General features: G+C 48.6%; 1 protein-coding gene across 1 annotated transcript; it reads left to right on the forward strand.

The window, feature by feature from the left end:
- Window positions 1–1,981: 1,981 nt before the first annotated feature.
- Dnajb13 (DnaJ heat shock protein family (Hsp40) member B13) lies at window positions 1,982–14,648 on the forward strand. Its single transcript, XM_052157570.1, has 8 exons — window positions 1,982–2,049; window positions 5,329–5,432; window positions 6,284–6,445; window positions 10,219–10,376; window positions 11,570–11,683; window positions 13,196–13,309; window positions 13,831–13,907; window positions 14,474–14,648. Exons 1-8 carry the CDS (start codon window positions 1,982–1,984, stop codon window positions 14,625–14,627), a joined length of 951 nt encoding a protein of 316 aa, XP_052013530.1. The 3' UTR covers window positions 14,628–14,648.
- Window positions 14,649–14,878: the final 230 nt, after the last annotated feature.

A 14,878-nucleotide genomic window follows, 5' to 3' on the forward strand; every position in this document is an offset into this window, starting at 1 on the left:
AGAGGCAGGCGAATCTCTGAGTTCGAGGCCAGCCTGGTCTACAGAGTGAGTTCCAGGACAGCCAGGAATACACAGAAAAACCCTGTCTCAAACAAACCAAATCCAAAAAACAAAAACAAAAACAAAAAAAAAAAAGAGGAGAGATGAAAGAAGAGAGACAGAGAGGCGGGGGAGGGGGGACATTGATATTAATCATATTTATGACAATTGTACCACTCTTTAGTTTTTTAAGTTAATATTTTATTTTCATTATGTATATGTGTGGATTTCTCTGTGTGGCTATGTGCAGGTGAGTACAGTTGACCACAGGAGACAGAAGAGGGTGTCTGACCCCCTGGCTGTTGTGAGCTGCCCAGTGTGGGTGCTAGGACTGAGCTCAGGTCTGGCTCGGTCCTATGCAAGCACAGTAGCTGCTCTTAACTGCTCTCTAGCAGCTGTGTAGCCTACTAATGTAATGCACTGCTGGGACCTGCGGAGGGAATATGAGGACATTTTCATCTTGTTTTGTTGAAAATATAAAACTATCCTTCAATTTTAAAAAACAGACAGAGCCGGGCAGTGGTAGCACATGCCTTTGTTCCCAGCACTTGGGAGGCAGAGGCAGGCAGATCTCTCAGTTCGAGGCCATCCTGGTCTACAGAGTGAGTTCCACGACACCCAGGGTTGCACAGAGAAACCCTGTCTCAGAAAACCCAAAAAAAAAAACCTAAACAAATAATCAGCCAAATAAAATTGTTTTTAGAAAAAAAGGTGGACTAGAGAGATGGCTCAGTGGTTAAGAGCACTGACTGCTCTTCCGAAGATTCTGAGTTCAAATCCCAGCAACCACATGGTGGCTCACAACCATCCTTAATGAGATCTGATGCCCTCTTCTGAAGTCTTTGAAGACTGCTACAGTGTATTCACATATAATAAATAAATTAAAAAAAAAAAGTAAAAAGAAAAAAGAAAAAATGTACTTATTCCATAGCCAAAGCTGGTCTTACACCACACTCAACTCCTTCTCAGAAAACAAAACAAACACTTTTAAAGGAGACAAGTTCTCACTGTGTAGCTCAGGCTGTCCTGAGACATGGTGGGGAGCCATATGTTTAGAGGATAAATTTACTGTGCTAAGCTGGTGAAAACAAAATTGTTTTTAACTCGTATAAGCCATGAGGAAGTACTACTGTGATGTACCAGGTGAGTTGGCCTGAGGTGGACCACTTCCTGGTACAATTGGGCTATTGTTTAAAAATTGTTGATTGCTGCAAAACATTTCACTGGCTCCGCTATTCATACGAGGTTTGGGTCAAGAGATTAAACTGGCTAACTGCTAAGCTCTACTTTTCTGTGAAAGGTCAGCTTGCTTGGATGGCAGAGGCACCTGCTGCGTGGTTGCTACAAAATCAGGCCTTGCCCACACCCAGATATGATGTGAGTTAATTTGGCTCCCAAAAATTATGACTTTGCGGATCTTTCCTTTATAATCCTTTGGCTAACAATAGCCAGAGTCTTATCTAGCAAACTCCCTCTGGTTTGGTCCTGGAGTCTTTTTTGTTTGTTTGTTTGTTTGTTTTTAATAAAAAGCCTCCATTTTACTAAAACCAAAACTGAGTCAGTGAATCTCTGAACGACCACAAACCCACAACAAACTCATTATGTAAATTAGGCTAGCCTCCAGTCTGCAACTGCCTCTGCTGGGATTAAAGATGTTGCAGCACAATAACCGGCTTTGTTCTGAGTATTTTAAACTAAAGGCGGTTGCTGTACTAAAAAAAAAAAAAAAAAAGCAAAAAGGCGCTCGCTCGGGCACTCCAGTTTCTGTGCTGTGTGACATTTATCGGGATCACTGAACCAACTAGGAGGGACTCAGGGCCATTTGTTCAAGATGAAAAAACTACAATTCCCAGGGTGCCACTCGCGGTTGTCAGGAGCAACCACAGAACGCAGCCGAACAGAGGCTGGAGTTTGAGGAAAAACAGACCCATTGCTACCAGTCATGGGGCTGGATTACTATGCTGTACTCCAGGTCACTCGCAACTCAGAGGATGCCCAGATCAAGAAGGCGTAAGTGGGCGGGATCCTAGCCTGGCTTGTGCAGAGGCGGCTCCACCCTGAAGCCAGCCAAACAGTTTCCCTGCGCAGTTTAGGGTAGGAAATGGGCACCTCTCTCCTCTTGTATGCCCTGTCTGGCTTTGTGTTGGTCAGGATACAGACTGGAAATTCAGACACGCCCTTAGGACATCAGTGAGCTTCCCATGCCCAGTACTCCTGCCCCTTAGCACTTCTTAGTCATGTCCGAATTCCAGCAATGAGGTGAAGGCAAAGGACCATTTGGACCTTATCTTGAGTCTCATGGAGAACCACAGGTGTGTGGACCAGAAATGACCTGGATATTTTGGCCATCATATGGGTTTTTGTCACTGATCTCAATCTCTGAACACCTCTGTCACGTCTCAGGGACTTTGTGACATTCTAGATATGGGTGAGATGGTACATGTCCATACTCTCCAAATAGTGAGTCTGTGGTTAGCCTGTGCTACATAGCAAGGCCCTGTTTGTGGAAAAAAAAAAAGTGTGTGTGTGTGTGTGTGTGTGTGTGTGTGTGTGTTAGGGGGCATCTAGGACAGAGGTCAGGCAATGTTTCTGAAATTTTTGATCTTTTAAAGTTTTTCTTTGAAAAGAAGTTTTGAGCAAATATTCGTGGAGCACTATGAGAGAAAGCAGGTGGCCAGTGGACTCATCAAAGAAATGGTTAGCATGGCAAACAGATAAGGACAGCCTAATAACCAGAAGACCAAGTGTGCTGGCTAGTTTCATGTCACCTTGCCATAAGCTATGGTGCATTTTCTTAGTGATTGGTGGGCGAGGACCCAGCCCATTGTGGGCAGTGCCATCCCTGGGTAGTGGTCCTGGGTGCTTTAAGAAAGCAGGCTGAGCAAGCCACAGAGGGTCAGCCCGTAAGCAGCGCCCTCCATGGCCTCTGTATCAGCTCCTGCCTCCAGGTTTCCACTGATGATGGAAGATTTGATTTAATTGAAGACGTGTACGATACAATAAACGCCTCAAGCTGCTGTCGGTCATGGTGTTTTAGCACAGCAATAGGAGCCCTAAGACAGCAAGTGCAACATACTCAGGCAATTCAACCTTTCTGAGCCTCAGCTTCTCATCGCTTGAAAGAAAGGGGGGTGGGGGAGGGGGGAAGAAGGAAAGGAGGGAGGGAGGGAGGGAAGGAGGGAGGGAGGAAGCGATGACCTAGCTGTCTAGACAGTCAGCCCCGCCTACTTGGAGAGTTCCAGGTCACTGCGTTAGTGAATGAGGTGGACGGAGGAACGGGGAGGTGGTCCTCTGTCACAGCCATCTGTAATGCGATCTGATGCCCTCTTCTGGTGTGTCTGAAGACACAGTATATCCACACACATATAATAAATGATTCTTTAAAAAAAAAAGATTTCCAGCTGTTGAAATGGGTAGGGGTAGTAGGAATGGAAGTCCTGTTTGGGCTCTGGGTCTCTTGTACCTGCAAGGCCTGAGAGAAGACATACAGGGGCGGGGCACAGATGTCTGTGGCTCAGGGAAGTGGGCCGGTAGGAAACGGGCATCAGCTGTGTGGGAGATGAGCTCAGCCTGCAGACTGTGAAATGAGAAGAGAAGCTAACAGAAGGCCAGACGCATGTGTGGTAGGGCTGGGCAGAGGCAGGAGCCCTGATCAGATCCAGCAGGGGCCGCGTGGGGTGTGGGGTCCGACTGGGACAGAGTGACTCTGGCTGGAGAGTTCCCTTTGTGTTCCCTGCCATTCCCAACAGCAGCGACAGGTTTCTTTGGTCGAATGCCTCCCCCCAAGCCCCCCAACCCCACACCTCCTTCTAAAAGGGAGGGAAGCAAGAGCACAGAGAGGGAGAGCGGGTTTCGGTGCTTCCCTCACAGCCAGAGGGCTCAGCTCCCTTAGCTGGTCTCCGCTCCGCTAGGTCATGTGCTTATCCTCCGGGGTTCAGCACAGTTCCCTGCTCTCACACAGATGTCTGGAAGGCCAGCATGCCCCTCCCTCAGCATGACTCTCCTTTGTAGTGGTCTCCTTCCTGCGCCTTGGTGAACGATCCCTTTATTAAACTCTACAGATCATCCACTCCATCTCTCTTAGCACTGTGTGTCCTCAGATGCTGCAGTCGCCCCGGGGAAGAGTGGTGAGATGGCAGCTATGTCAGTGGGGCAAGAATGAGCCCAGAGGTGGAAGAGAGTGCCAGGGCCAGATGGCACCTGAGGGCCCGAACTGACTCGGAGAAAAACAGAGGGAGACTGCAGACTGCAGCGTATGCCTCAGACCTGTGACTAGGAAGGGGAGCTAAGCTTGGCCTGTGGGGGAGTCTTCAAGCCAAGTAGGAGATATTGTGATTTGCATATGAAGTGTTCATGGCTTAGAGGCTTCGTTCCTAGCAGGTCATGCCAGTGGGAAACAACCGGCTCAGGAGGGTATGAATGTCATCATTAATTTATCAAACAACCAATCAATCAATCAATTATTTTTTTATTTGTTTTTTTCGAGACAGAGTTTCTCTGTATAGCTCTGGCTGTCCTGGAACTCACTCTGTAGACCAGGCTGGCCTCAAACTTAGAAATCCGCCTGCCTCTGCCTCCCAGAGTGCTGGGATTACAGGCGTGCGGCAACACCACCCGGCTTCAATCAATTAGTTAATGGGTCAGTCCCTTCATATTGGAATGGATTATTACAAGCTAGGGATTACTTAGAAGGGGGTCTCTGGAGCCAACCTTTGATGTCTTGTCCCCAGTCCCCCCTTGTTTCTCTTTTCTTCCCTTCCCTTTCCCTCCCCTGTGTCCCCATTTCCCCTTTTCTTCTCTCCACTCCTCTTTCTACTCTTTTCTCCCGATCCTCTCCCACTTCTCTTTCTGTCTGTCCTTCCTGGCTGCCATACAGGCGAGCATCTTGGCTCCTGCCATGATGCTCGACCTGAAGGCAATTGTCAGCCACCTACGTTTGAAAACCATTGACCAAAGGTGTGTTGACGCAGTAACACGAAGCTGACCGGGTCTGTGTCTCGCAGGTGGACGTCACCGAATCCCTGCTGTACTCAGGTCTCAGCCATGGCAGCTAAGGGGACAAGCAGCCTTAGGACAGATACCTAGGGAACAGCTCTCTGGGCTGCAGGCCAACCTTGCTTTCTACCCCAGGTTCTCTTCTAAAAGATCCAAGCGACACACCTCACAGCCACTGTCACCTGAGCGGCTCTTTCTGGTTCATAGCAAAGCTGGAAAGCAGAGGCAGCTGCAGCCATGCTCTAGCCTCAGAAGCAGGTCAGAGGCAAGGGCTCGCTCTCCTCCCCCATCTAGGTACCGGAAACTTGCCCTGAAGAACCACCCCTTGAAATCATCTGATCCGACTGCATCAGAGATATTCAAGCAAATAGCAGAAGCCTATGACGTGCTGAGCGACCGTGAGTGTGTGGTGGTGGTGGGGCACCCCCTCCATTAAGACCATTCTGGAAGTGTCTAGAAGGTCAGGTTTTCTGCAGAGAACAGTAGAGAGTAAGAAACCAGACACACACACACAGACACACACACACACACACCAGCATCTAGACAAACTAAGGACAAACCAGGCTGCTACTAGTCAGGTGGATGGGCCTACTGCTTACCCAGCCGAGGCAGTACAGAAGTGGGGCGAGTCTCTCTGCTTCTAGCTGGCAGAAAGAGCCCTTCTGGGGCTTCGGGGATGCCGGCTGCCAGGGACAGAGGGCTGAGGCAGATCAGACATTCTGATTTATTTTTCCAGACTATCTCTAAAGACAGCAGGAACAGAGGGCCAGGGAGATGCTTAGATCCACCAGACCTCACCCTTTGGAAATCCACTGTGTGGGATGAGGGTGACTCACTACCCGGCAAAGAACAGCTTCCCAGCTGGCTTCTCAAGGACACGGTCTTGGGGACTGTGATTGTGGCTGCTGCTTATTACAACAGCTGGACTATGGCTTCTCCAGTCCTGACTTTTCAGGATTTTAAAATTTGCAAGTTCAGAATTCTTAGATTCTAAAATTTTAGAATTTTGCATTTCCCTCCCAAGACTGAGCTAAGTCAAACCCGGGTATACATAGGATTGTATAGGATCTATAGGATAGATGAACAGCTCTGAAACTCACACAGAGAGAGTGACACCGACCCTCTGCTTCCTAGAGACTTCCAGCCTGCAGGAGACAGGCTTGTCTTGTCCTTGTCCCTCACCTCCCCTGGCTGTCTCACGTCTCTTCAGCCACACAAACCCTGACCTCAAGGTCATTTTTATCCATAGCCGTGAAGCGAGGCATCTATGATAAGTTTGGTGAGGAAGGCCTGAAGGGTGGGATTCCCCTGGAGTTTGGATCCCAGACTCCATGGACAACCGGCTACGTCTTCCATGGCAACCCTGATAAAGTGTTCCACGAGTTTTTTGGGGGAGACAACCCCTTCAGTGGTAAGAATCACCTCCCTCCTTTCCTTACTGTGAAAGAATACAGCTATAGAAGATCCCTCTCTTGCTGGCTAGGTTTGGTTGCTTTTTATTTATTTTGTTTGCATTTTTGTTATTATCATTATTCTTTTTTTGTTTTGTTTTTCGAGACAGGGTTTCTCTGTATAGCCCTGGCTGTCCTGGAACTCACTCTGTAGACCAGGCTGGCCTCGAACTCAGAAATCTGCCTGCCTCTGCCTCCCAAGTGCTGGGATCAGAGGTGTGCGCCACCACTGCCCAGTTCATTATCATTCTTGAGACAGGTTTCCCAGGGCAGCCAATGCTTAGCCAAGGATGACCTTGAGCTCCTGATCCCCTGCCTCCTGTGCTGGAATTATAGGCATGTGCGACCACACCCAGGTTTCCCAGTTTCTTTCTTTCTTTCTTTCTTTCTTTCTTTCTTTCTTTCTTTCTTTCTTTCTTTCTTTCTTTCTTTCTTTCTTTCTTTCTTAGCATGGCAGCATCCAGGCAGGCATGGCACTGGAGGAGCAGAGAGTTCTACACCTTTTTATTTATTTATTTATATTTATTTATTTACTTATTTTATGCATATGAGTACACTGTAGCTGTCTTCAGACACACCAGAAGAGGGCATCAGATCCCATTACAGATGGTTGTGAGACACCATGTGGTTGTTGGGAATTGAACTCAGGACTCCTGGAAGAGCAGTCGGTGCTCTTAACCACTGAGCCATCTCTCCAGCCCCTTCTTTTTCTTTCTTTCTTTCTTTCTTTCTTTCTTTCTTTCTTTCTTTCTTTCTTTCTTTCTTTCTTTCTTCCTTTCTTTCTTTCTTCCTTCCTTCCTTCTTTCCTTCCTTCCTTTCCTTCCTCTCTCCCCCCCCTCTGTCTTTCTTTCTTTCTTAAATTTTAGACTCGTTTATTTTATGTGTATGACAGTTTTGCCTGTATGTATGTGCACATATGTATGCTTGGTACCCAAGGAGGTCAGAAGACATCAGATCTTCTGAAACTAGAATTAGGGCTAGTTGCAAGTCACCATGTGGGTATTGGGAACTGAATATGGATTTTCTGCAAGAGCAACAAGTGCTCTTAATCACTGAGCCATCTCTGCACCCTCTTAGGCTTGGTCTCACTCTGGAGGGAAGACCAAATTCATTTTGTAGTCTAGCTGGCTTTGAACTCATGGCAATCCTACTGCTTTAGTCTCCCAAGTACTAGGATTACAGGTGTGAGTCACCACATTGAGCCTGGCTTTATTTCTTTAAGAAGTAAACAGAGGGGAGCCAGGCATGGTGGCGCACGCCTGTAATCCCAGCACTCTGGGAGGCAGAGGCAGGCAGATTTCTGAGGTCGAGGCCAGCCTGGTCTACAAAGTGAGTTCCAGGACAGCCAGGGCTATACAGAGAAGCCCTGTCTCTGAAAAAGAAGAAGAAGTAAACAGAGGGTTGGGGATATGGCCATGCTCTCTTTTGGCATGAGGATATATATGCAGATAGAGAATTCATTTATATAAAGTAAATAAACCTTCAAGAAAAAAAAAACCAGAGAACATGGAGAGAAAAGGGATTGTTTATTTATCTGGGGCAGGGTCTCATTTTTTAGTCCAAGCTAGCCTCAAAGTTTCCAGGCTCCCAAGTGCCTCCCAAGTGCTCCTATGTAAGCCACCACACCAAAATTAAAAGAGGACTAACTGAAAAATAGTCTAAGCCTCCACTTCCTTTCCTTTCCTAGATATAACCACTCACTGTTACCATCCTCCATGTCCTTCCAGAAATCTTTCTTTGAAAATACTGTGTGCTGCGGGGCACTGAAATTGAGAGCTTGTGGTGAGCGTTTAGGCTGGTGGCTTGCCACCTGTGCCTCAGGACCCCTTAGCAAACCTCTAGCTTCAAAAAATATTCACATTTTGATTCATAACAGGTAGCAAAATTACAGTAATGAAGTAGCAATGAAATGATGTTATGACTGGGGGTCACCACAGCATGAGGACTGCGTTAAGGGGCAGCGTCAACAGGAAGACTGGGAACCAGGCAAAAACTCTTATCTCAACTCCTTCCGTCCTTTTTTTTTTTTTTTTAAAGAGGAATTTCACGTTATCTGTTCAGTGTGTATAAATGAGAGGTTGCCCTCAGGAACAAAGTTCTCCTCACAGCTCAGGCACTGTTGGTGAACGTGCCTTTACTTGCTGAGCCATGACACTGGCTCCCAGCTGTCATGTCTGAAGCCACTGCACATTCCCTGCTGACCCTGAGAGACATGACAGCTGCCTCTGACTCCAAAGCCTACACAGGGCCCAAATAGTGACAAAGGGCACAGATTTTGTGGCCAAGTCGTCCTGGGGTACCGGTCCCAATTTCATTACTTGCTAGCTATGGAGCTGTGAGCATTTTGTTGGCCTCTCTGGGCCATAAAGTAAGGACGGAAGTCACTGAGTGCAGAGCCTGATCCCCAGCAGGCTCTCCCAAAGGCGTAGAGCTGTGTCTCAACTTAATGTTGGTATAGGGCAGGATAAGCATTACCCCATGCCACAGACTACAAAACAGAGTTTCAAGGGATTACAGTACTCCAAGCAGACCTGAAGGGCATCATCAACCTATCTCTCCCTCTCTCTCCCTTTCCCTCCCCACCTCTCTCTCCCTCTCTCCCTCCCTCCTTCCCTCCCTCTCTCCCTCCCTCCCTCCTTCCCTCCCTCTTTCTCCCCTCCCTCCCCGACTCCCATCAGGTTAAGACAAGGGCATCGGGTATGGGTGGATGAGGCTGAAGAAAGGAGCTTGGGGCATGTTGTTGATCACGCACAGTTACCACCAACCAGCCCAGATCCTTCTTTCTATCATCATGTAACTGCAGAGAGCTTGAGACTGGGTGTCTAGGATGGTCATAGGGAAGGACAGAGAAGGTCAGTTAGGGCCTGGGGAAGGTCAGAGTGGCCTGGCTGTTCTGACCCACTCTGCCTTAATGGCATCTCTTCTGCACTACCAGGATCTACCATTTAGAGAGATGCCTCAATTTGTTCACACAGCAGGAACTGCCAGCACTGCGCTCTGCATAAGTCCCAGAGAAGCACTGGGATCTGGCAAGGGCTGGTGACCACCGGTCTGCATCTAAGAGTAGCTTCTTTTTTTTTTTTCTTTTTTTCTTTATTCGATACATATATATATATATATATATATATATATATATATATATATATATATATAATTTTTTTTTTCGAGACAGGGTTTCTCTGTGTAGCCCTAGCTGTCCTGGAACTCACTCTGTAGACCAGGCTGGCCTTGAACTCAGAAATCCGCCTGCCTCTGCCTCCCAGAGTACTGGGATTACAGGCATGCGCCACCACCACCCGGCTGATATATTTTTTAAGAGTAGCTTCTTAAAGTCAAATGTGGTAGCTCACAGGTATAATCCCAGCACTCAGGAGGCAGGGGCAGGAGGATTGCTCTGAATTCAAGGCTCAAAACAAAATGAAACAAAACAGATAGCCCTTTGGTCAATGGGTCTGAGAGGCGGGAATGCTGTGCTGAACCTTATTCTTGGGGCACTGAAGAGGCTCAAGGGAACACAGGGGTGTGTGTCTGTATGTCAGTGTATGTGTGTCTGTGTGTGAGTATCTATGTATCTGTGGAGTCTGTGCATCTGTGTATCCATGTATTTATGTGTGTGTATCTTTCTGTGTGTGTGTCTGTGCATCTATATGTGTGTCTCTCTGTGTGTGTCTGTGTCTGTCTTATTTGTGTCTTTGGACATCATTTCTGTTACTCATCCTCCTGTCTCTTTTAGAATTTTTTGATGCAGAAGGAAGTGATATAGATTTGAATTTTGGGGGGCTTCGGGGCCGAGGAGTTCAGAAACAAGACCCTCCAATTGAACGAGACCTCTATTTGTCCCTTGAGGACTTATTCTTTGGCTGCACCAAAAAAATTAAGATCTCTCGAAGGGTGAGTACTTAGCTTGCTCCTCTTAGCAGGCACCATCTACCTCTACAAACCTCCTGCAGGTCCTCTGCCCCCTAACGAGAAAACTTGGTAACCTTTTTTGATGGATTCATGGGATCTTAGGTCAAAAGACTCAGCAATTTTAGACTTTAGAATTTAGGATCTGAAATTTAAAATGAATAATAGAAGGATTCACCCTTCTTTCTGGTACAGAAGTCACCTCTGCAGCTACCAAATGGGGACAGAATCCCTTCCCTTCCCAGTCCAGCCCCACCCTTGTGGGAAGTGGAGAAGTGGGTGTAGAAAGAGTCTACTATGAATGTCACTCCACAGCCCAAGGACTATGTGCCTTGGCCGCAGGGTGGGCATGGAGGTAGGCTGGCACCGTCTGAAAGGCGACAGCCTAGGGAAGACCCTTTGAGTAGTTGCTGCAACATTCAGTCCTTGGCCTGAGCCTGGCCTGTGGTTCAGCCTTCTCCTACCCTTTGCCTGGGGGAGATACCCGCTGTGACCATGCTGTCCAAAGGTGGCACTGTGGGCTCACCGGGTTGCAGGCACAGTGTGGGAGGAGGCTTTGCATGAGACTCAGCCCCTCGCCTTCTGAGAGGTCCACTGCATGCTTGTGATCAGGCCCCTTTTTTCTTTTTTTTAAAGATTTAATTAATTAAATAATTTAATGTAAGTACATTGTAGCTGTCTTCAGACACCAGAAGAGGGCATCAGATCTCATTACAGATGGTTGTGAGCCACCATGTGGTTGCTGGGATTTGAACTCATTACCTTTGGAAGAGCAGTCAGTGCTCTTAACCACTGAGCCATCTCTCCAGCCCCCCTCTTTTCTTCATGTCAACCAATAACTTCCTAGAAACTGAAGTCTGGGGTCTCTAGTGATCTTGTAACAGACACTGAGGGGTAGTGGAGCCTGGGATAGGGTAGGGAGCACTTTGGGATCAGGGCCAGACTTCTGGGATTCACTGTGTTCTTGTTGGTAGGCAGGGATTGTGGTGACTAGTGTCTCAGGCCATGGCTTCATCAACTCGAGGACATGCCATGCCTTGGAGAGTCACAGGCTCTTAGATCCAGTGTCAGCAGGATGGGAGGGGGGATAACCCTAGTCCCCCATTACTATGGGCACTGAGTACACTCCACAGAGCCTTTCCCCTGAGACAACTCCTCATTTCTCCTCATCGCCATAGGTGCTAAATGAAGACAGGTATTCCTCTACCATCAAGGACAAGATCCTGACCATCGATGTAAGGCCTGGGTGGAGGCAAGGCACGCGCATCACCTTTGAGAAGGAAGGAGACCAGGTGAGAGGGAGAGAAGCTGGCTTGGTTCGGCACCAGGTTTGGGTAGTGGAAGGACCAAGAGGGAAGGAGCCCATATTTTTCCTGTCCCTACAAACTCTGTTCTAGAGTAAGATGATCCCTAGAGTCCCTTCCCAAGGACAGAGCCTTCCAATGCCTCTGTGACCTCAGTTTGGAGATCACTACCATTTTACACAGTGGGAAAACTGAGGTTCCAAGATGGAGAAAGTTGCTCAAGATATGAACACAAAAAACTGAAAGAAGGGTCTGGTGAAATGACCCAATTCCGGTAACGCAGGGATGAGGACCTGGACTTGATCCCCAGCCCAACTGGCAGAGTCTTGGCAGATCACTCCTGTGATCCCAGTGCTGGACAGGCAGAGATGGAGGATACTGGGTTTACTACCAGCCAGTCTAGCTGAACTGATGTGCACTAGGGTCAGGAGAGATCCCGTCTCAAAAATAAGATGGAAAGCAATTATCAATTTATAGACCCCCAGCACATACATGAACATGTGCCCTTACACACACACACACACACACACACACACACACACACATACACACCTCTGGTGGGAGAATTCCGCTTCCCCTTCAGTGTCTTTCCAGTTTTCTTCAGTACAAATCTGAAGAAAGCCCAAGGAGAAAGATGTTCAGAAGCTTTTTAATTAATAACGACATTAAACTAAAATACCTGTGGAAAACATTGTTATTGTACTAGGATGCTGACTCCTTACATGCTGACAAAAAACAGAGTAATAGAGAGCTCAGAGCCGAGAGAGATGGGTTCCCTTGCCCATTCCCAGTCCTTTCTTACCTGGAAAACATCTGCTTCCAACAATCATGCTTCAACCTTGGTCATTGCAAGCCACAGCAGCTCAGGAAGCTGAGGCAGGGGGATCACTTGAATCTTAGGAGTTTAAGTTCAGCTTGGGTGACAGTGAATTCCAGGCTAGTCTGGCTACAGAGTGAGACCCTGTCATAAGCAAGCAAGAAGGCAGGCAAGCAAATAGATACCCAGCATCCTCCCTTGGGCCATGGCCCAGGGCCTCCTCAGAGCCCAGCCTCTGGCCTCCCTTTACCTGGGCCTTGAGCTTACTGTTCCTGACAATCTGGCTGTTTCGTGTCCTGGGAGCAGCAGCTGCTCTCGCTCTCTGTCCTCAGTGGCCAGAAGAGAAGTCAAGAGTTCAGGGCGGCTCACTGAAGCGAAGAAATCACTGCTGAGTTTCCGTTTGGCAGAGACATTATCTGACTGTAGCTCAGGGTCTACCCATCACTCGAGGAAGTCCCTGCCCCATACTACTGAGGACATTTACTTTGAGCGTGCTTAGTAGCGTAGAGAAGTGCTTTGGGAGTGGGGAGTGACCCAGGGAGACTTCTCAGGGCAATGCTCCCTCTAGAAAACTGGGCCTAATTCTCCATTGTATAGATGAAGACCCGAAGACAAGCAGAGACAGAAACATGGCCAACTCATATAAGCAACAAACCTGTCACCGCTTGGCTTTCCCTGCCTAGGGCCCTAACATTATCCCGGCTGATATTATCTTCATTGTAAAGGAGAAGCTGCACCCCCGCTTCCGCAGGGAGCACGACAACCTCTTCTTCGTGTACCCCATTCCTTTGGGCAAGGTGAGTGAGTGGGTGCAGCGCAGAAGGGCTGGAGGCCCAGGATGAACCCACCTGCAGCAACTCCGGCTTCATCTCTTCTCCCCTAACCAACGCTGGCCAGACGCAGGCAGGGTCCAGTGTCTCTCTCCCTGGCATTAGGTGGATCTGTGCAACAGCCCCTCCCTACCCACCTCATCTTTCCACATTGTCCTGGTCCTGCTGCTGTCCCCATGGTCTCCACATATCCAGGTGGTTCTCCTCCAGGTGACCCTGTTGACTCATTGTTCGCACTCCAGGGCTCAGGGTGAGCACACCTGCCTGGCTGGGGCATTTTCACACCTGCCACCTCACCCTAGAGCTGCTGCCCCTACTGTGTGGCAGCATTCAGAGCCTGTCACCCCTGCCTCTCCAGAGCATTACACTCTGTCATCACTGAACTGCCCAGTTCAGAGTTGGAACCCAGAGAGACTCCCAAATGCCCTCTAAATCAAATGGCTGTGGTGATGATCTGTAAATCCCTCTCATTCTATCCCCCACCCCAGGCCCTTACCTGCTGCACTGTGGAGGTGAAGACCCTTGATGACCGGTTACTCAACATCCCGATCAACGACATTGTCCAGTGAGTCTGCCTGCCCAGTCCCCAAGTAGTCACAAGAAAGGATGGACTGAGACTTGGTTGGGCTGTGCAGGCTGCTGCCAGAGAAGGATTTCCCTGGGAACCCAGGCCAGGATTCAGATCCACCAGCCTCTGCCTGAGCTGTGGGCTGAGTTTGCCCTACAGAGGAATCACCTTTCTCTAACCCATGGGAAACCCCTAGAGAGGACCAAGAATGCCAGTGTTAGTCGATCTCTTGTCTCCATCCTCAAAACTTTCATCAGAGCATGGGACGGTAGCTCCCAAGTCTTGTTCCAAGAGAAGTCTGAGAGAAGGGACTCTTTGCTTCCTAGGAGGGCTGTGCAGTTCTGGGGTCAGCCAGCAGGGTGCTCACTTTGAGCATGGGTTTCCAGGAGTGTTGTGTTTGGAACAAGACAACCTCTCCCTCCACTCTTTCCCACCCATGTGGCGTGTGAGACCTGGCCATCTCCTGGGAAGCTGTAACAATGGCCCACTCCTGCAGTTCTGTGTGCTAGGGTGGCGTGCACCCATTGGACACTGATCCTTCCTTTCCTCTTTCCCTGTCTCAGCCCTAAGTACTTCAAGATGGTGCCAGGTGAGGGGATGCCACTGCCTGAGAACCCCACCAAGAAGGGAGACCTCTTCATCTTCTTTGACATCCAGTTCCCCACCCGTCTCACACCCCAGAAGAAGCAGATGCTGCGCCAGGCATTGCTGACCTAATTCTGGGGACCTAAGCAGGAATGGATGGAGAGGGCTGGCTGGGCCTTGCCTTCTCTTATCCACTCAGCTCCCTCAACCTGTGAAGATGCGGAAGCGTGAGATCTTAGGCTGACATAATAAAGATTCCTTTCCTATCCCCTAGCTATGACAGGAAGTGAGTTGGAGGGATGCTTCCTGCAAGACCCCAAAAGCTAGGCACCTGAGGCCCCATTTTGAAATCCTAGGCATGGACTGTTCCCCGTGGTTTCAGA

The sequence above is a fragment of the Apodemus sylvaticus genome, chromosome 1 (genome assembly GCF_947179515.1).
Source record: "Apodemus sylvaticus chromosome 1, mApoSyl1.1, whole genome shotgun sequence".
Lineage (NCBI taxonomy): Eukaryota > Metazoa > Chordata > Mammalia > Rodentia > Muridae > Apodemus > Apodemus sylvaticus.